The following is a 21,246-nucleotide window of genomic DNA, read 5'->3' as shown; positions in this document are numbered from 1 at the left end:
CTGGGTGACAGAGAGAGACTCCAGCTTGGGTGAGAGAGAGAGAGACCCTGTCTCAAAAACAAAACAAACAAACAAACAAATGGAGTAATAGTATGTGCTGATAGGTTATGAAAATTAAATGATATAATGTAAATGCATTATATGCATTTACAAATGAAGGTAATTATAATCTGCTCAGCCAATTATTTGATTATTCAACTTTACATACAAATATCTGACATTTTCCTTCCCTTGATGACAACAGAACTATCTGAATTGAAACCCTGACCTGAAAACCTCCTTCAGAATTACTTCAAAGCAATAATGAGAACAATAGGTTACCTAACACATGAATTCCAGTTTAATAGGAGGCTGTTTCCAGAAAATTCCAAGGAACATACACCATAAGCATCTTCAGTATGTGTCGGGCTGTTGGCAGTTGGAGAAGGACATCTGGGAAGTTGTTTTCTCAGGATTAGAGAAGCTCACATGGTCATTTTTCCAGTTTCTCTTATTAAATCTCCTGCTGAATAACAGTGCAGGCTGTTTGCTGTGTGTTGAAATGAAGAGTATAATCTGTTACTAAGAACTTTTTTTCTCTATTCTAAACTACCTAATTGGTACTGGGTTGGTTATTTTTAATAATACAATGCTACAATTAACCATACCTATAGACTCAAATGCCCCCAAATAATTTTTGAATATGAACAACCTTCCATCTTTTACAGTATTAATCTTGAAATTGTTTTTCCTCAATGCCGTTCATAATCCTATTTTCCCAACTCCCTAATATACACCTGCTACAATACTAAGACCCCAAGTATTTTGGTTTCCAGATCACATACCCTTTCCTGCTTGTGCCTATCTTGGCCTGAACCTTAGGCCCAGAACTGAGCACATAGCAATGTTAAATGTTTGCTTTTATTGTTATCATTATTGTTATTATACTGCCTGTAAACTCAACCCCCTTTCAAGGCTGAATTCAAATCCCTCCTCTTCATTCTAACTTCATATCTGGCTTCCTTACAACTACTGCTGCACCTAATACTTTATTGTACTCTATTCATCCTCTGTATAATCTACTTTAGCTTCCTACCTTAGCTTTATTTCCCCCTCCAGACAAGCTTTTAAGGACTTACATATTTTACTTTATTTACAGTTTTAAAATCTGTGTTTGAGAGCTTGGTGTTTATACAAACCCACATACATCTATATAAAGATACATAAAGATATACACAGATACACATACACACAGGCATATATACATATACAGATTCAAAGCCATTTAGATCCTTCCATTGCACTGCACTTGTAGAGTGTGCTTTCATTATGAGGTTTCCAGTTTGCATGTAGTTTGATGCTTAGTGTTTTTTTATTTGAGACCACTTGTTAAAGTACAGCTCTGGGTTAGGAATTTAGTCCTAGGTGTTCTACTATTCACTGCTCTAACTCTAATAAGATCTGGCCTCTGCAGATTTCTCTTTCCCAATTTAAAGGATAAATGTTTGCTATTATTATTATTATTATTATTATACTGCCTATATACTCAACCCCCTTTTAAGGCTTAATTCAAATCCTTCCTCTTTGTTCTAAATTCTTATCTGCCTTCCTTACAACTACTATATCTTATGACTATACAATCTTTTCAGTCCTTCTGGTTGTAAAATAATCATTCCATGAATGTATGTATACATAATATTGGTAAGTGGCCACTCAGGGATCAAGTGCCAATACTTGAAACACAATGCATTCATGTTGTATATTCAGCATTTCTAAGACTGAGTGCACTATTTCTTCCTTCACCTAACTTCATGCCTTGGGATCCTTGTTTTGGGTAATGATAGCATCATCTGCTTAAGAGCAAAGCTAGAAACCCTAAGTCTGACCACCCACCTTCCTCTCCTTTACTGCTAACATTAGATCAGTCACCAGATGTTAAAGATGCTCTCTGTAAATGTAACCTGAAGGCAAGGTGCTTACTCAACTATGAATTACCAACTAGTAGATCTTACACAAGTAACATCATCATTATATAACTTTCATTTGCAAAACCAGCAAATACTTTCCTACTGCTCACCTTACATGATTTCTGAGAGAGTTAGATAAGACAATGTCCCTGAAAGCAAGCCAAAAATTTGCAAAATGTTGAACAAATATAGAGTATTATTGTTATTATTAAATAGAGTAAGTTGGTCATTTTAATAATATATTTTTTCTAATAGACATTGCTTTTTTATTTTCTTATATGAAACATTCTTTTCTTTTTCTTTTTGAGATGGAGTCTTGCTGTGTTGCCCAGGCTGGGGTGCAATGGCACGATCTCAGCTCACTGCAACGTCTGCTTCCTGTGTTCAAGCAATTCTCCTGCTTCAGCCTCCCAAGTAGCTCGGATTACAGGCGCCCGCCAGCACGCCCAGCTATTTTTTATTTTGTATTTTTAGTAGAGATGGGGTTTCACCATGTTGGTCAGGCTGGTCTCAAACTCCTGACCTCAGGGGATCCCGCCTCGGCCTCCCAAAGTGCTGGGATTACAGACATGAGTCACTGCACCCGGCCTTATTTTCCTCCTTTAAAAAATTAGGCATTACTAAAGTATGAAGTCAATTTACACTTCTTTGTGACAAAATATGAGATGTATAACATAAAGATTGAGACTAAAGGGAACTGTATTTTATGATTTTTGCTTTGTGTACAGATCTCTCTGTTGTATCATTTCAGGTGCCTGTGGTAGCCATATTGGGTTCAGGTGGGGGTTTCCGAGCCATGGTGGGATTCTCTGGTGTGATGAAGGCATTATACGAGTCAGGAATTCTGGATTGTGCTACCTACGTTGCTGGTCTTTCTGGCTCCACCTGGTTAGTATGCATTTTTAATTTTAGTCTTATAACTTGAAATATTTAGGATTTATCTAACTCAAGCACTAGAAGAGAAAAGGGGATTTAGAAAATTGATCATTAACTTTAAATTACTGAAACTTTCCAGTTTGATGCCACAATCTGCTTTAAAAGATTTTTTTAAAGACAAATCCATACTTAATAATAACTTTTTGGTGCAAATTTACTTCTTTTAAGCCAGTTTGTAACTTAAAATGTAGTTAAAACATAAAATAAAAAAGACTAATTGAAAATAATTCTAGATAAAAATAGAAGTGGAACAACATACTCCACCCATAATTAATTTAATCTTCTTATAATTTGCTGATTTGTAGTCCTTCGGTGAACACGTCTAACTCTACATGATTCACTACATATTCATTTTCTTCTTTAGGGCAAATAGAATAAGATGCAAGATACCATAGTATACAGAACAAAGAAAACAATTTTTTGAATATAGAAATATAATATATTTCATTGATTTTCATCTAACTAAATATGAAATTAGTCCTTTAAATTTAGGTGGAGACTTAAAACATCCGTATGTATAATACTTGTACCCTGTAGGTTTTCACAAATATATTTATAAAACATTTTCAAAGAAGATACTACATACTTTTTGGTTTGCTTATCTTACATAAGCACATTGAAAATCAAATGAAAAGTCCTTGCTCACATGTCTCAAATAAGAGCATCACCTTATTACTAAAGATCTGTCTTGGACTTACAAGCCCTTTTTAGTCATTCGGCCATGGCAAACTCATCTATCAGAATACTGTATTATATATGTCTAGTATTTTAAAGTTTCTGTGTCATTTTATCTTGTGAGATGGGTATGAGTTTATTCATTTTTATGCTAAAGAAAATTTGACTTAGAAGCCAAATGATTTGTCCAACATCACTAGTAGAGCTAGCATATAAACCCAGGCTTTTGATCTGTCATTCTGAGTTCTTTCTACTAAACCACACTCTTTTCTGGGACATCTAGATATTTTACAGAGAGTTTCACATTTAAATCATCTACAGTTTCTTAAATGTTTTGAATCAGATTATTTAGTCATGAAACAAAAACTTTGAGCCATCGTTTCCATCTTCTCTATATGTACCCTCAAAATGATTTATTTCTTCTGAAGGAAGGGTGTAGCCCATCATTATTCTTTCCCTTGAAGGAAAGAGCAGGCATCTGCCTGTTTAATGAGTAATGTGTTCGAAAATCTTGGACCCTTACATTAGTTCGCCTACTCAATCATTTTGTTATTATTCTTTGAGTGGTGTTCTTTCTTTGTACTCACTATTTATTAGATGCCTGTTGTCCATCACTGACAACTGTAAGACGCTTACTTTCTTAAACTCATCTAATAAAGCAAGACTAGACTTTGAGTGCTGATTTGGGGATATAATTGTGTATGTGTGAGCTTGATTAGAGCTACAGTCATTGCTTTGGTCATAGATTTGGTGCAATATCTTCTTACATTCCCCTGTCAGTGAACAAGTCCTATAAAATGTAATTAAAAGGATTTTAAATGTGTACACGCACACACACATATGTATACTTCTACCCTATCTTTCACAGTCTTATTTCCGTAAAGCTCAGCTTTTCCCTTTTTATTTCATTTTCTTAAAAGGCTGCTCACTCCTTGTAATAAATTTTCACACACAGACCACTTTATTTGCATAGTTCTTATTTTCCTTGACTTCTCAGTGTATGTGGGATGGGGGAGGAAGGGATTGGAGATTGAGACATTTCACACATTGATTTGTCCTTCTTTCTAATCGTTCCTATCACGCCTTTTTGGTTTTATTTCATCCTCTCTGATTGGTCTCTCCTCCATATATTGTCCCTACAACTTCCACAATTTCTCTCCTTAATGTGGGCTTTCCCTCAGGGCTTCTCTTTTGGTCTATTATATCAATATGTCCTCCCTAGGTAATTCCATCAACTTCTGCCATTTTAGCTATTACCACCAAGAATTTAATTCATGGAACCCTGTAACACTCCAAAACTTCATAGATAAAAAGAAAATAAAACCCTAATGGAGACTGCAAATAAGCTGTCATAGAGGAGAATTAAGTAAAAGATGGTATCTAGAGGGAAGGATGCTTCAAGAAGGAGTGGGTGTTTTAATAATGTTGAAAATCTGTGAAAAGCTTAGCAAAGGACTGGGTTTGGTTAGTGGTTTTAGCAGGAACCACTAGTAAAAGTAATTAAAAGATACTTTTGAACATGAGAGTGTAAAAAATAAGAAGTGAATAAAACATGAGAGTACAAAAAATAAGCATGTGAACCTCATAAAAGCCTTCTATTATTTCAAGTACTTTGTTTGGAAAGGGAAGGAAGGAGCTCGGTCATTGTTTGAAGGGAACATAGGACCCAGGGAAGGGTTTTTACTTATTTTTTCAGAATTTAAGAGAGTTGAGCATTTTCGTAGATGTATGAGATGTAGGAAATTACGTAGAGGCATAGATGGAAGATAAAGAAAAAGAAGGATCATAGATAGAAAAAGACTCCAGCAGAGACAGGACACAAGATGGAAAGCACAGGTGAAGGTGTTAGCCAGGAAAGAAGAGATGCTCCCTTACCAGAAGAAAAGGTGGCCAGGATGATTCATGTTCACAGTTCTCTCTTAAAAAGTACAGGTGAGAAGGTAAAAAGTTCAAAGGAAGGAATTCGGAAAGACTTGGAAAACACATTATGCTTCTATGTTGTGTAACCTTTTATATTCTGCTGATACACGGCCATTATTTGATATAAGTGAGGTAATACGGAAATATCTGGAGAAGCCCTGGACCTCCCAGAAAGTTTTCTGTGATCACAAAAGAGAATTTTAGGTAGGACAAAGCTTCCCTTATACCTGCTACTACTTTTATGGTAATTACTTCTGAAATTAATTTTGGATGATAGTTGTGATTCATTAAATATAAATATTAGCCAACCTGGAGACCTGAAATGAGTGAACTAAAAAAACAGGACAGTAATCCTGTGTTCTTTTACTCAGGATTAGTACAGCTTTCTTCCTCAGCTGTTCTTTTATGGCATCATAAGGGGCTATTGGATGTTGACTGCCAAGTTTGTACAGTATTACCATCTAAAAAGAAATGAGAGCAGCTCTGCATCTATAGACAATATGGTCCAATTTATTGAATTAACTAAAATAGAATTTGAGAGTGAGAACTTTCAGTTTAACAGTACGAAAAATTCTTAGAACAGTGAAAAAAGAAACAATATTAACAGAAATTGTCACATAAGTTGTGACAGGATCAAAGGTCAAGATATGTGTTAGAGAAAATGTGTTGTTTAAGGGCTAAGTTTGTCTTGTTCCCTAGTGAATCTCTCTTACCTAGCACAGTGCCGACTTTCCTTAGGTCATAGTTGCTTAATCACTGAATGAAGAAATGTGTTAAAACTGCGTTTTATGGGAAAATTAATTTAGGGGCTTTTAAAGGGTTTTAAGATATTTCCTTAACAGATGTTGAGGGTCTTCTCAAGTCATTCCAAATCTTAGTTGCAGATGAGAATCATTTCTGCTCTTTTTTAAGCACAAAAATTCTAAATGTTTAACCCTAAATGTTTACCCCTGAAGGTTTGGATTCAGCAAGTCCTGCTGGTTAGCTACTGATATTTTAAAACATTGACCATTTGATTTGGAGACAAGGATTGAATTGAACATCACTTCCTCTCTGGCATGATTTAGATTTAAAATGTCACAAAATCTAAAACGCATTTAGATAAAAAGAATGAGGTGTCCTATCATATAAATATGTTGAAAAATTTGAGGCAAATATTTCCAGATTTTTATATAAATAAACCTAAGACCCCTTCACTCATTAATTAACTAATTTATAGAGGCCCTGCTATGTCTAAGCTACTCTCTTTTTGAAACTTGATTGGTATAATTGGGAAACATTATTGGTAAAGAGATGAAAATTAAAGCTTAACTATAGAGTTAAAAACTGGGGTGATACTTTTATGTTTTATTTTTTATTTTTTGAGATAATCTCACTCAGTTAGATGTAACTGCAGGGACACCATGAAAAGATTATCCAACTCACCTTGTGAATTCTAAGGAATATGTGTCATAAATGCTGAACAAGCAGAGACCATTAACCCAATGCCAATGGTTGAAGTATTCTAGGTTTTTCTGTTTCTCGCCAGGGTTTGTATTTCCAAGCCAACTGCTTCATGAGATGGGAAAAGAGAGAGAGAGAGAGAGAGAACACCAGATTACTTCAATCTTCAGAGAGCACATTGTGCATTTATTAAAAGTATGAGAAGGTCCAGAATTTCATATCTTTTTTGATTTGGATGAATCACATGGTAGACTTTGGAATAACTATAGGAATAAATGAATTGTGTATCTTTCAAGTATTCAAAGCTACATTTTTATAGATATTTCATGATTATACTGAGTTGAGCAAGTCTATTTGATTTATCATTACCACATGTTGAGGGAACTGTTTCAAATTCAATTTGTTGTACAAAAATCGTTTAAAGTTTTTTTTTTTTCTGCACATGTGTTCCATTGTGGATCTGTTACTCTCCATTTATTAACTGATTATTATTCTCAGCTGGTCTCCAAGGAACTCAAACCCAATAAGGACTTATAATTTATTGTGAAATGGGAATAGTTTGGTCTCTAAAAACTGAAGTCTTGTATAATACACTAAAAAAAAAAGCCTATTGGGGAGAGGATAAATTTTGAATTCCAGTTCTGCTGTTATAAACTGGGGAATATGAGCATGTTATTTAAATTTCCCAATGCTCTTTTTCTTGATAATTAAAATAGAATATTTGAAAGCCACCGTGAGTCTTCAAGACAACAGCTTATGAACAATTAACCAACACGGTACCCAGAATATAGTAGGGGCCTAAGAAGAATTAGTTTTCTCCCCTCGAAGGGATGATAACCATTATAATAGACATTTTGATTTGAATCCCAAGGAAATAAGAGATTAAAACATGTGCTATTTTCTCCTTGATTGGATGAAGTGATGAAGTGTTTACATATTCTATTTTTATTTTGTTCTATGAGTTTCCTAAGCTGTGCTTGTCGTATGACAGACATTAGCTAGTCACTGAGGCTAAAAAAGATGAATAAACAAAGTTTATTTCCTGAAGGAGGAGGACACAATTTATTGAGGGAAACAGATAAGTAAACAAGTAATTAATGGTCAGCATGAGATCTACCATACTAGAGGTATTGGTTCACAGGTAGGAGCACCATAACTGAATATTTATTATCTAGATATCAAATATCAAGGCTCATGGTGATTTCCAGTTTTACCAGAAGTGGCCAAATGGCTGGCAGACAAGAGGCTTCATAAGAAAGCATTCAAAGACTTTATTTCTCTTTAGGATTTTGCCTTCAGGTTCATATGTTCAGAAATTTAGAGACCTACAGTTGACAAGGTTTGAGATTTTTGTCTGGTTGGCCAATGGATAATTAAGGGAAAAAAAACCATTTGTCAAGAGAATTAGGAATTTACAATAGTTGGGACAACACATTTTCTATTTGTAGATAATCATCATGGAAATTTAGATGATCAGATTGCTTGACTAGTCTTGGAGCCAGACAAGTCAATTCATTTACATGACTCAGATGTGCTCTGTCATCAATCTCTAATAGCCTGGTAGAGATACTCCATTCCTGGCACACTAGACAATGGACAGTAGTCCTAGTAGGGCACCTTCTCTCTTGGACTGTGGACGAAAGTTCAGTGTTTCCTCTGACACCTGCTTTTTTCTTTGCCTTCATGGTAGACCAGCTCCTTTCTGATTGACACATTCTTTTCTTAAATGTTTTAATATCTGCAATCAGATAATGAAGTTAACCAGATATGTCCACCATGCTTTATTTACAGAGTGTGCCTGCTTTCTTTGGAGACTGCTGTGTAATGCCCTTTATCTTTACTGACTGTGTTTTGTTTTCTGTATAGGTACATGTCAACCTTGTATTCTCACCCTGATTTTCCAGAGAAAGGGCCAGAGGAGATTAATGAAGAACTAATGAAAAATGTTAGCCACAACCCCCTTTTACTTCTCACACCACAGAAAGTTAAAAGATATGTTGAGTCTTTATGGAGGAAGAAAAGCTCTGGACAACCTGTCACCTTTACTGATATCTTTGGGATGTTAATAGGAGAAACACTAATTCATAATGTAAGTTACAGTTCAATCTACATTACTTTTAAAACAAGTAGACAGAACATATTATAATATTACATTTTAAGTAAAAGAAAATGTAATACATTTTATAAAAGTCGGTGGACTCTACTTATTTGTCCAACTATGTGTACTGAGCCCATTCTCCCCACCAGAGATTATAATTCTTCTACCTTTCAAACTAGTGCTTACTAATTCATTTCAATGATGTAAAGGTTTTGAATGTGTGAGGAAGTGCTTTTGTATTCCTTTTCTCTGGAAAAAAAAAAAAAAATTCACATTTTAACCCTTAACTGCCCATTCCCTCCAAGAATGGTAACATTTTTAGATGAGGAAGAATGAAGTTTGCCTGAATAGAGTCAAGAAAGGGAGGGGATCACATAGAACAGACCCGCTTGATACATGATTGCATTGATGTTTTGTTGAAGATAAAGCAGAGGAGAGCCTGTGACAGGGAGTCCAGGGGCTAAGTTTCTTCCAGGCTCCACAGTTGCTAATTCATTCTCCAGTTCAGATGTAGACATATAATCTAGAGTTATGATTATGTTTTAAATGAAGATAGTTACTTCCATAGAGCTTATTTTTTGTTGTTCGTTCAGGACCTAGTAATTTCTAGAAGTAATAAGACTTATTTTTATTATAAAATTATAAGATTTTGATTGGAATTACTATTTCGAATAGCATTTTTCCTGTATCTGTTTATAAATTTAAAGTCATCTTTTTCTTTCTTCTGTGGACAGAGAATGAATACTACTCTGAGTAGTTTGAAGGAAAAAGTCAATACTGCACAATGCCCTTTACCTCTTTTCACCTGTCTTCATGTCAAACCTGACGTTTCAGAGCTGATGTTTGCAGGTATGTTGTTTCCTTTCTCAGAACACTTCCTGGAACCTCTGAATTGCAGTTTCCCATGGTTTTCTTTAGAGGAAGGTCACAAGCAATTTCAGTTGTTTATTTTAATGTATTTTCTGTAACATAAGACCTTGAAAATATAAGAAAATATTAAGTGAGACGATTTCCTGGTTGTAGAGAATATTCCATGAAACTAGTAACTAATGTATTTTCATTTACTATAGTAAAATAAAAATCACGGATACAATCAATCAATACAATCAATTATCCATTCCTCAGTAACTTTTGACAAAATAATATGCCTAGTGCTTTTAGGTAGTGCAAATTCTTTTACTTGTTGGTTATCTTTTCATTAGTTGGGTAATATGATCTACAGTCGTACCTTGGTACTCATGGGGGATTGGTTCCAGGCCCCATTGTGGATACCAAATTCAGTGGCTGCTCAAGCCCCACATACAAATGGCACAGTGTTTGCAGGTAACCTACACACATTCTTTTGTAGACTTTAAATCATCTCTAGGTTATTTACAATGCCTAATACAGCGTAAATGCTAGGTAAATAGTTGTTATATTGTTTAGGGAATAATTACAAGGAACAAAAGTCTGTACATGTTTAGTACAGATCAAACATAGTACATGTCAACAACGTTAACATTTTCTGGAATTTTTAAAAAATATTTTTGATCTGCAGCTGATAGAATTTGCTGAACTCATGGGTATATAGAGCCAACTGCCATTCAAAGTGCTGTCGTAATTTTTATGATTCAGCACCTAAAAAGTTCTAGTGTATATTTGTAGTGGTTGATGAACAAATGCCTCATTTTGTTAAAATCTCAGGAGTGAACACTTGTTTCTTCTCAAGCTTTGCTTCTTGGATACTATAAAAGTGCACAACACTACTCGGGATGCTGAGGCAGGAGAATGGCATGAACTCGGGAGGCAGAGCTTCCAGTGAGCCGAGATCACACCACTGCACTCCAGCCTGGGCCACAGAGTGAGACTCTGTCTCAAAAAAAAAAAAAAAAAGTGCACAACAGCATACTTTTGGGGGGCCTCTGTCAGTGTTAGTCTGCAGCACAATGGCATTTCTGACTGGCTGGTGGGCTTCATTCTATTTTTAGGAAAATTATCTCAGTGACTTCAGACACACCACGAGCTCAAAAAACCATCATGAATGGTGTGTAATTAGCAGATATATATCCAGAATCCTTTTGTAATTTTCACTTTTCTCTCAACTGCCTCTCAGACAAAAATTTTGAATAGTTTACAAAAATTAGCACACTTGGGATCCATTCATTCAAATGTTTATTAAAATATTGGCTAAAATGTTTGTCATGCTTATGGTTCAGAAGGCACTTATCACATTTACTATTTTATTCCATGTTTCCTACAACCGGGGAGTAGGTATTTTTAGCTCTGTTCAACAGAAGAAAAACCAAAACCTCATAAAGATTAAATAATTTGCACGTTGCCGCTTAGAAAGTAATTAGCAGTGCTGAAATTGGTTTCAAAAATCGTTTGTTCTTTTTTTTGGTAAAATTTTATTTTACCATACTAACTTCTGATGTGTACATAGTGATTATGGTCTATATCGATTGCAGTCTGCCAGGCGCTAAGGATGAACTCCTCTTTCCTCACCACAATATATTGTCCCTACCATATAAGACCTTATAGTCTGTTTGGAAAATTTACAATAATTATTAAAGAAGTTAAGGCACAACAGAGTACAGAACTGTTACTATACACTGTCATTTTGACCAAGTTATATAACCTATGTTAGACCCAGTTTTCTCATCTGTTAAGTGAAGATGAGACTTCTCACAATGTTTTGCCAAAAAATGAAACAAAGTATGTAAACAATGGCAGGCCCTAATAATAAGTTTTCAGTAAATTTTAACAATTTAGAATGTTCTGTGAAAGCTGTATAAGAAAAGTCAGAGGTCTAGATCTTAAAGATGAATAGGATTTGAATATGAAAGGCACATTTAATTATTGGATTGTGGAGGGGGGCATGTAGTAGGGTCAGGGATAAATCTGGTATGTTCAATGGCAACAAGGAACCACATATCTTGGGCTATAATGGAGTTCACAGTAAAGAGTTGAGACTTTATTACATAGAAAAGTAAGCGCCATAATGAAATTGCTTCCCCCCTCAATAGCTATTATCTTGTGGAGCTTTGAAATTTTTGAAATTGTTTGATCTGTAACACCTGCATGCTAGTCAGATTTTTGCATGGCCAAATAAATCATCTTTCACCCAGGAAGAATTATGATATGGTCAAAAGAGCACTACATTCTAATTTAAAAGCCTTGTCTTACAATATTTCTAAGCTGAATACCTCAGGCTAGTCATGTAATCTCTGATTCTTATTTTCCTCCTTATTTAACAAATATATTAACCCCAAGATTTATCTTCCAGAGCTATTAAGGCAATAATATGAAATATGCATAAGATAAGACTGAAAACTATAAAGAGGCATACAAATATGAAAGTTTGTTTTTATTGTCATGATTGTTCTGGACTTTTCACAGTGGTTATATTTTATTCTGAATTTTTAGTCAATAGCCATTTTCAAAGAAAACCTAACTAAAATAATTAAAGAATAAATAATATTTGGGTGAGTGGATATTTTGGGTTCTTTTAGACTGAAAAAAGGCTGTTTTATATTCAGTGAGTAGTCTTTGGACCTGGATGTGTCTGCTTTTGACATCTGCTTAACTGCAGTACTGCTACTGAGATGAGTGGTGCACCATTAACCTTCATTGTTACGCTTCTGTCATAAGGTGGTTTGAGCTGTGTCTTCCAACAGATTTAGACAAAATCATTAAACATTAATTATATGAATCTTGTACCCAGATAAGACATCTTAAGGTACATGTCTTGAGTGTTCAAGTAGCTTTACTTGAGTTATTGAGAAAAAAAGAATAGAGACATGTCTGTAATTTATTCTTCTAATGTATGCTTAGATGGAAAGTGGCTGTGTAGAAGAAAAAGTTGAGATAGTCTCTGAATTATATTTTTAAAAGTCAAATAATCAAATTAGCTTACAGAAGCTTTATTAACAATTTTACTTCAACAATACCGAATAACATTTTCCCTCCCTCTTGGAATAATTTTAGACACACCTTTCGTTTAGAAATTTCTTGGGAATTTTCAACAAATAAACATTGGTGTTTAAACTGTTAGAAATTCCTGACTTCTCCACTACATCACATTGCTGAAAGGACTTAAAACATTAATTTAAAAATTTCCACTGGTGAATAAACTGCATTTATGGATTACAACTTATGGTTATGAACTTAGCATCATGCTAAATTTTTTGACAGACACTTTAGAAGTACAAATATAGTACTTTTCCTCAAGAAATTTATAATCCTATTGAAAGAGACAAAAATAAAGCATGGAAAAATTCCTATAATATACCTAGACCTGACATAAGTGTGTAGACCTGACATAAGGGTGAGATATCATAGAGATTTAGTATAGTCATAAGAAAGGGTGATGCAACTTGGATTTTAGTCGAAGTTGAAGGATCTATCAAGTACAGGTAAAAAGATATCTTTGTGTGGAAACAATATGAGAAAATGCTCAGAAGGGAAGCCAGAGTTATGTTTTGGGCATCACTATAAAAAAAAAAACTAGTCTAGGACTTATGCACACATTGGTGAAAAAAGGTGTTGTATTTGGAGGCACCATTAGTCCCAAGTTATGGAATGATTTTAATTCCAGACAGAAATATTTTTATTTGATTTTGATGATAATGGGAAATAGTTAATGCTTTTGTGCAGGGCAATAAAATTATTTATGTAGTGTTTTTGAAAAAGGTACTTTGGTGACCAATAAAAACAGAATGGAAAGGAATGAAAATGGAAGCAGAGATATCACTGTGCTTTTGTGATAAGGCCCTGGAACTAGGGACACACTGATAAGAAAAGAATAGATGGATATGAGAGGCCTAAGAGTTGTCGGTGTGACGCAATGATGGGTTTGATAGAGTGATAGCATGGTTTACTGAAATAGGTAAGCTGGCCCGGGAAGAAGGGTGATGAGTTCTTATCTAGGTAAGTATAGTGGGAGGAGATGACAGAATATCTGAGTGTAAAGGCCCCAAAGGAAGTTGAAAGTACGTGGAGGTGCAGGAGAGAGGTTGGAGTCAAAATGTAGAGTCACCAGCAGGAGAGAATTAGTTGAAAACTAACACCGTGAGTTCTTCAGTGAGGGGTGCAGAGCTCATTTTAGCTTTTGAGAATGCCTATAGTTACGGTGTGCCCAGGCTACAGCACTAATCAAGAGGAGATCGCTAGAAAAGTAGGAACCAGGAAGTTGTTATGCCTCAGTTCCCATGATAGGGCTGTGAAACTGAGATGGGAAATTACTTGTATGAATACAGGAATTTTCCTAACAGCCTCTGATTCATTGCTAGTCATGTCTCACAAATTCCATGTAAATCACACCACTTTCTGATGAAGAATATATGTACCATTTGGCTTTGACATATAATGAATTACAATGTTATCAAAATTGTGATTTCATCACTTCCTTCATGAAAGGAGGGTGTTGTGACCTACCATTGAACAAACAATAAATATAGATCCACAATTCCTTTTCCAAACCTTTGGTGACATGTGTTTTAGAATTCAAGATGTTTGGATTTTAGAGATATAAAGATATTCATATTGTGTATTACCTAATAACCCAGTGGGTTCTTGTAATCAAACAGTGATATTTCTCTAATAGGATATATAAATATCGACAACGAGTGGGATAAATGAATTATAAGAGCCCCCACTGACATTCAAGCCTGATTTCTCACTAAATGAATTCAGATCAGATTTTACCACCAAATGAGTAACAAAGAAGCTTATGAATTTTTGAATTGTTTGGATTTTGTTTTGTTGGATAAGATATTATAGACAATTTCAGAAAGAGAAAAGCTAGAAAAAATATGAAGTGGGACAGAGAATTATGAGTTGGGCAGAGGTGGATGATGTTGGGATTTTAAAATGGACCATCAGCAAAGACCCTAAAATAAAGATTAAGTAGGAGCAAGCATTATCACTGCAGAAGGGAATAGCAAGTGTAAGGTGCTAAAGTGGGAATGAACTTGACTTCTTTGAGGAACAGCAAGAAGATCTGTGCTGTGCGGCTGAAGTGAAGTGGGATACACAAGACAAAATGTGATAGAACATTGTTAGGAGGGATGTGGTCACATCTCACAGGGAGTGGGATCTAGGCCAGGATGGAACCTTGTAGGCCCTGTTTTTATTTTCAGTGTAATGGGAAGCTTTCAGATGACACTGGTGTGCTGTGATTTATATTTTTAAAGATTTATTCTGGCTATGGGATATCAAAAACATAATAGGTGAAGAGAGTAGAAGCATTTTAAGAGGCTATTATGGAGGTCCAGGAGAGAGAATACAGCAATTTGTATCAGTATGATCACAGTGGACAAATGGATAAGTGACCAGGTTCTAAACATACCTGGTGATAGAGCCTACAGCACTTGATTTTTCCTGTGTAAGCTAGAAGGGAAAGAGAACCATCAAGGGTAATCCTCAAGTGAGTAGTGGCATGAATAATAGTACCATTTACCAACAAGAAGAATGAAGGAGTTGCAAATGTAGAAAATGGGAATCAGAAACCAGGAGTTCTTGCTGAAGACATTAAGATGCAGATGATTATTAGACATAGCTGTAGCCATGAGAATACATGAAACATGAAGTGGCTACTATTTATTGAGCAATTAATAATTGCTCTTCTAAAGCTCTTCCAAAGAGAAATGTCCTCTTCTAAGCTCCTCACATTTCTTAACTCAGTGGATCTTCAAAACAATCCTACACACTGTCTACTTGTGATATGTGATTTTATTCACATTTTATAGATTAGGGACCTAAGACAGAGAGAAAATAATACCCAAGTCAGTAAGCACAGTTCATAAGCAGCAGAATGGGATTTGATCCCAGACAGTCCGGCTCCAGAGCCCCTGCTCTTAGACAGTATACGTCTCTGGTACCATGTTTTTCTAAGGCATTCAACCTAGAAACTTTGTATTGAAATCTTGTGGAGTTAGAATAGATGGTTAGTGAGCAAAACTGAAGTGAAGGTGAAGAAAAGATAAATGTTAGAAAACATTTCATTTCATTTTAATAAACTGAATTGTTTAAAAGAGTTTAATTTATTCTGTCTGCTCCATGAAATTTATATCTAGTTAGCAGTTTTCAGTTTCCTATTCTATAGAATGAAAACTGACTTCAAAAAGACATCTGAGTTTTTAAATAGAAAAGCGTATCTAATTTCTGCATATTAGAAGGGATCTTTTTGTATCGTCTTGTCTTATTCACCTCTAAGCATTTTTCCCCCAACTTCTACACAGTGTCATGTACATAATGGGCATTTGGCTAATGTTTTCATTTCGATATTTTAAATAATTGAATGAGAATAAGCATAACATTATTAGAGTGATCATTAATTGTGCACACCATGCTGTGCATTTTCCTATTAATGGATTGCCTTGTTTTTAAAATACTTTCAGATTGGGTTGAATTTAGTCCATACGAAATTGGCATGGCTAAATATGGTACTTTTATGGCTCCTGACTTATTTGGAAGCAAATTTTTTATGGGAACAGTCGTTAAGAAGTATGAAGAAAACCCATTGCATTTCTTAATGGGTAAGTGATCAAAATAAAAATATATCACTGATTTGTTTGACTATTTTGAAACCTGGTACATTTTAAGTTATTTTCTGTTTCTGCTTTATTTTAGGTGTCTGGGGCAGTGCCTTTTCCATATTGTTCAACAGAGTTTTGGGCGTTTCTGGTTCACAAAGTAGAGGCTCCACAATGGAGGAAGAATTAGGTATCCTAAAGATATGCTTACATTGATACAAATCTTGCTACATTGATAAAGTTTATTAACATATATAGAGAGAATATTAAATCTTCGTAAATATTTCAGTTATTCTAAATTTGTTAAAATTTGGTTGAATCAATCTAAATATTTCCTAAAAATAATATGTAAGTTAATTCTTAAGTATTATTTTGACACTGAAGTTATAAAACTCATAAAAATCATTGATTCCTTAGAGTAATTTTTAGTATAACACATCTCTATTCCTTTTTCGCATTATACTGCTAAACATACTATTTTTATTAGAAAGTCCTCTTTTTATCAAATAAGAGTAGCTTTTTAAATATTAGATTCACCAACAGCTAAATACAATGTAACACTGAAGTTTATGCTTGTCAAAGTTTATTTAACCCTTAAATATTAACTCACCAGAATTCTGTTAGCATCTTATACTAATCTATACCCAAAAGAAGGAAAAAAATGAAATCACCTCTAGTACACTTAATGATTTTCATTAAATCTAACCCATTGGCCTATAATAAATTATGAATATTTACAAAACCTGAGAAAGTAGACAATCTCAACTGGGGACCAGTGGTTTTCATTCATTATAAGAATGCCATAGAAACATGTTTTCTTAAATTAATAAGTTTGACTTAAAGCAAACAAAAAATTTACATTCAGTTTCTTCCAAAAGCCTTGCCACCTGTATTTTAATCAACATTAACTTTTGTTTTGACTGCTTTGACTGATAGCATAAAGAAATGGTGGCATGCTAAATCTGAATTTGGAGCCATAACAGCAGGGACGTGGGAGAAGTGCCTGATGGACTATCAGCACAACTACCTACTATCTCTTCTCTGTCTGGGAAGTAGCACAGATGTATCTGAGAACAGAGAAGTCGACAGAATAACATTGATGACTTTTTAAATAACCAATTTATTTGAAGAATGCTTGCATACAAAAACTTACTGCAGGAATTTTAAACAAGCTGTCCTTGGTTATCCCAAGCAACGTCAGTTGATTTAATTAAGTTTGCACGCAAAAGAGAATACAATTGTAACATTAATTGGAACATTAAGTTGGCTTATAAGCAGTATTTCCACTGCTCCTACAATTGATTTTAGTTATTTGATAATTTATTTAATATTTATATTTATTGTGGGAAACTCCTGTAGTTCATAATATTTTCAAGAGTGTCATTTGTATTTTTGCTTGGTTCTTAATGAATAATGGAAAAGTTATCTTATAATTTCATTGGAGCCAAAGATTTTAAAATAAAAATAAAAACAAACACACAAATAAGGCACCTTGTGTTTGTTTACTTTCTGTTCTCTGATCATCACCCAGTTAATGAGCAAACAAGGTAGGTGGCACCCATGAGCCTGCTGTGACATTTGCCAGGGGGCACATTCTCTTAACAGTAACTGCAAGACAACGTGTATAATGATAAAATGATGTTACTTGATTTCTTTTCATGAACATTACATCCCAGATGAATGTCCTGTTCCCAACTCTTTGTGGAAATAACAAACTCTTTCTCTAAATTATGTGAAGATTTTAGAAAAAAAAAAAAAAAGAAGAAGAAAGAGAAGATCACAGGCTTGCTTCCTGTGCCCCTCTGTTGAATAATCCAGATAACCTAGGGTTTGTTGTTTTTTCTTCTTAAGGCAGGAAGAGAATAGGCCTGAAATAACATATCTGAATGTGGGTGAGACAGTGGCTAAAAGCCAAGGAAAAGGAGGAGGTTTATACTAGGTAGTTTTGAGAAGGTTCTTTGTTGAGAAGTTTCTTTAGAGGCTGGCAGTCTGGCAGCTTATTGACTCGGACTGTGTGTCAGACTGAGGGGGAATATCGTGTATGTGTGATCCGCCAGTCGGCAGGAAGCATGTTACCTCAGATTAAGTAAGGATTTCCAGAAACGAAACCAGAGAGGTGACCAAGAGGACTCTGAGGACTCCTGGTGACTACTCTATCCTTTGGCTGACTGAAGTCTACCTCCTAAAGGAGTGTTCAGAGATGATTTTTACTTTTTTGTTTTCTTCCTTCTGAAGAAAGACTTTAAGGTAAATTGGGCTACAATCAGGTAACTCTGAATAAAATTATTTACTCTCTAAGGAGTTTTGAATGAATGTGAAAAATTTACACTTTTGAGAGATGGAGTTGTACATTATACTAGGATGGAAAATATGTAAATTCAGAATAGTTAGCTATTCATATGATGAAGTCTTCCTTACAAATAAGACAGTATTTTGGTGAACTATTTTCTTAAACTATCATGTGTGACAGAAAGAAAGAAAGAAAGGAAAGAAAGAAAGAAGAAAAAGAAGGAAAAAGGAAGAAAGAGAGAGAAGGAAGGAAGGAAGGAAAGAAAGAAAAAGAAAAAGAAAGAAAGAAAGAGAAGGAAGGAAAGAAAAAGAAAGAAAGAAAGAAAAGAAGGAAAGAAAGAAAGAAAGAAAGAAAGAAAGAGAGAGAGAAAGAGAAAGGCAATAGAAAGAAAGAAAATACTTAAGGAAGGAAAAGAAAATAAATGTAGGACTAGAAACACATCTAATGTATATGACACCTGGGATAAATCATTTCTTAACATCTCCCACACCTCCATGTAACAAAATTACTATTGATGATAGCCATGAAATGAAATTAATAATATTAGCTTGTGAACATTTTATCAAATTTCTTACGTATAATCATGCCAGTAAAAACTTAAAAAATAAATGTCAATCCATTGCCTTAAGCATTTATTAACCCTTCCATTACTAACTCTTGCTCATTCACGCACATTTTACTTGAAAAAAGACAACTAGGCTGGGCACTGTGGCTCACACCGGTAATCCCAGCTCTTTGGGAGGCCAAGGCAGGAGGATCGCTTGAGTCCAGGAGTTTGAGACCAGCCTAGGCAATAGAGTGAGACTTCATTTTTACAAAAAAACAAAAAAAAATTAAAAAAATTAGCCAAGCATGATGGCCCATGCCTATAGTCCCAGCTACTCAGGAGGCTAAGGTGGAACGGTTGCTTGAGCCCAGAGGCAGAGGTTGAAGTGAGCAGAGATCATGCCACTGCAGGCCAGCCTGGGTAACCGTTTAAAAAACATAAAGAAGAAAGATAACTAGTTATTATGCTAGAATTTGCTGCTGTCTTTGTTTTAAGGATTTCTGGTTGTTATTTTAGTTTTTATAACTGCTCTCTTAATATGTTCTGCAGGAAGCACAAATTCTTGACACCAAAAGGTGAATTTCAACTGATAATTTTCAATATTATTGAAAGTCAAAAGATAATTTATGTTAGTATCTTTCATTCATTTTAAGAAAACTGTTTTGTAGCTCACCTGTAGATTTTGGTTTTATCCTCTATCTTCATAAACACCACTTAAAAATATCTAATAAAGAAAAAGGCATATTTTTTGGTATAACAAGGAGCTTCCTATAATCAAGTTGTTATTTTTGTCAGAATTATGATAAACATAAAATTATCCTCTTTAAATCATGAATTAATAAATATAAACTAATTTTTCTTGTCCCAGGAAATTTTGTTTCCAGTGAGAAATCTGAAAACATGGTTAAGTCTAATAAATCTAGAATTATTAAATGGATTTAAATTTACACTAGTAGAGCTAGTAGATTTCACTCTGTGGTTTTGCTCAGATTACATTTTTATAATAAATTTAATTGTTAATTTTGACACCTGAAATGGTTCAATTTTTTTGTTTTCTTTTCACAGAAAATATTACAACAAAACATATTGTGAGTAATGATAGCTCGGACAGTGATGATGAATCACACGAACCCAGAGGTGAGTGAGCCGGAAACTTTTCTGGCCAAGATCCATGAGGAAAGGATATGAACACTTTGTCTGATTTTCTCACTCAAGATGCTGATGGTAATCTTCACTTTAGACACGGAAGTGATAAAATTGTAGCTTTCTATTGAGAGAGAGGATTGCATGTTGCATGTCTAATAAAATAGACAGCACATATAGATCCCTAATTTATTTTGTTTTAATACCTCAAAAATACTATAAGTTGAACAAATGAACAGATCCAAGATGGTAGAAATGCTGAATTCTATTTTAAGTCTGATTAGGGCACTAGGCTTCTCAGCATGGTTACTGTGATTTGGGAACCTTTTTAGATGGCTTTAAAAATTAACATTTTGTCTTTCAGAATTTTGTTATTAAGTAACATGAAAAATTATATTCTCACTCCATTCCTGACCCTTATCCCACTGGCTACACCCCCCCTCTTGAGAAGGGATTGGTGATGAAGTGGGGTAAAAGTATCAAGAACTTGATGCATATATTATTTGATAGTATAAATGAGCCCTTTTACATTTTGACAAGATAGTTTTCAGTTTGGTGTGGATCATGATAGTCAGTGATGGGCTTGGGGCAAAGGTAAGGTAAGGATCAGATTTGCAACAAATATGAAGGTCATTACAACATTTGTTGTAAATATTTTGTGGTAAAATAGATTATTTTGACACAGTGTTTTGAGATAGCCATTTATAAAAATGTTCCCAATAGTTAAAAAAAAG

The 21,246-nt window shown here is 34.6% G+C and overlaps 1 protein-coding gene across 1 annotated transcript in view; it reads left to right on the top strand.

The window, feature by feature from the left end:
• Positions 1-21,246, top strand: part of PLA2G4A (phospholipase A2 group IVA) — a 168,331-nt gene that overhangs the window by 109,019 nt on the left and 38,066 nt on the right. The window contains exons 8-13 of the mRNA XM_003264476.3: positions 2,698-2,834; positions 8,787-9,009; positions 9,753-9,867; positions 16,398-16,535; positions 16,630-16,722; positions 20,435-20,506. Coding sequence (XP_003264524.1) covers positions 2,698-2,834; positions 8,787-9,009; positions 9,753-9,867; positions 16,398-16,535; positions 16,630-16,722; positions 20,435-20,506 — 778 coding nt within the window. The remainder of the gene's footprint in view (positions 1-2,697; positions 2,835-8,786; positions 9,010-9,752; positions 9,868-16,397; positions 16,536-16,629; positions 16,723-20,434; positions 20,507-21,246) is intronic.

Source organism: Nomascus leucogenys, chromosome 9 (assembly GCF_006542625.1).
Source record: "Nomascus leucogenys isolate Asia chromosome 9, Asia_NLE_v1, whole genome shotgun sequence".
In the NCBI taxonomy this organism is placed as follows: Eukaryota; Metazoa; Chordata; class Mammalia; order Primates; family Hylobatidae; genus Nomascus; species Nomascus leucogenys.
The sequence above is the reverse complement of the archived record's forward strand: the minus strand, read 5'-3'. Positions and strand labels throughout refer to the sequence as shown.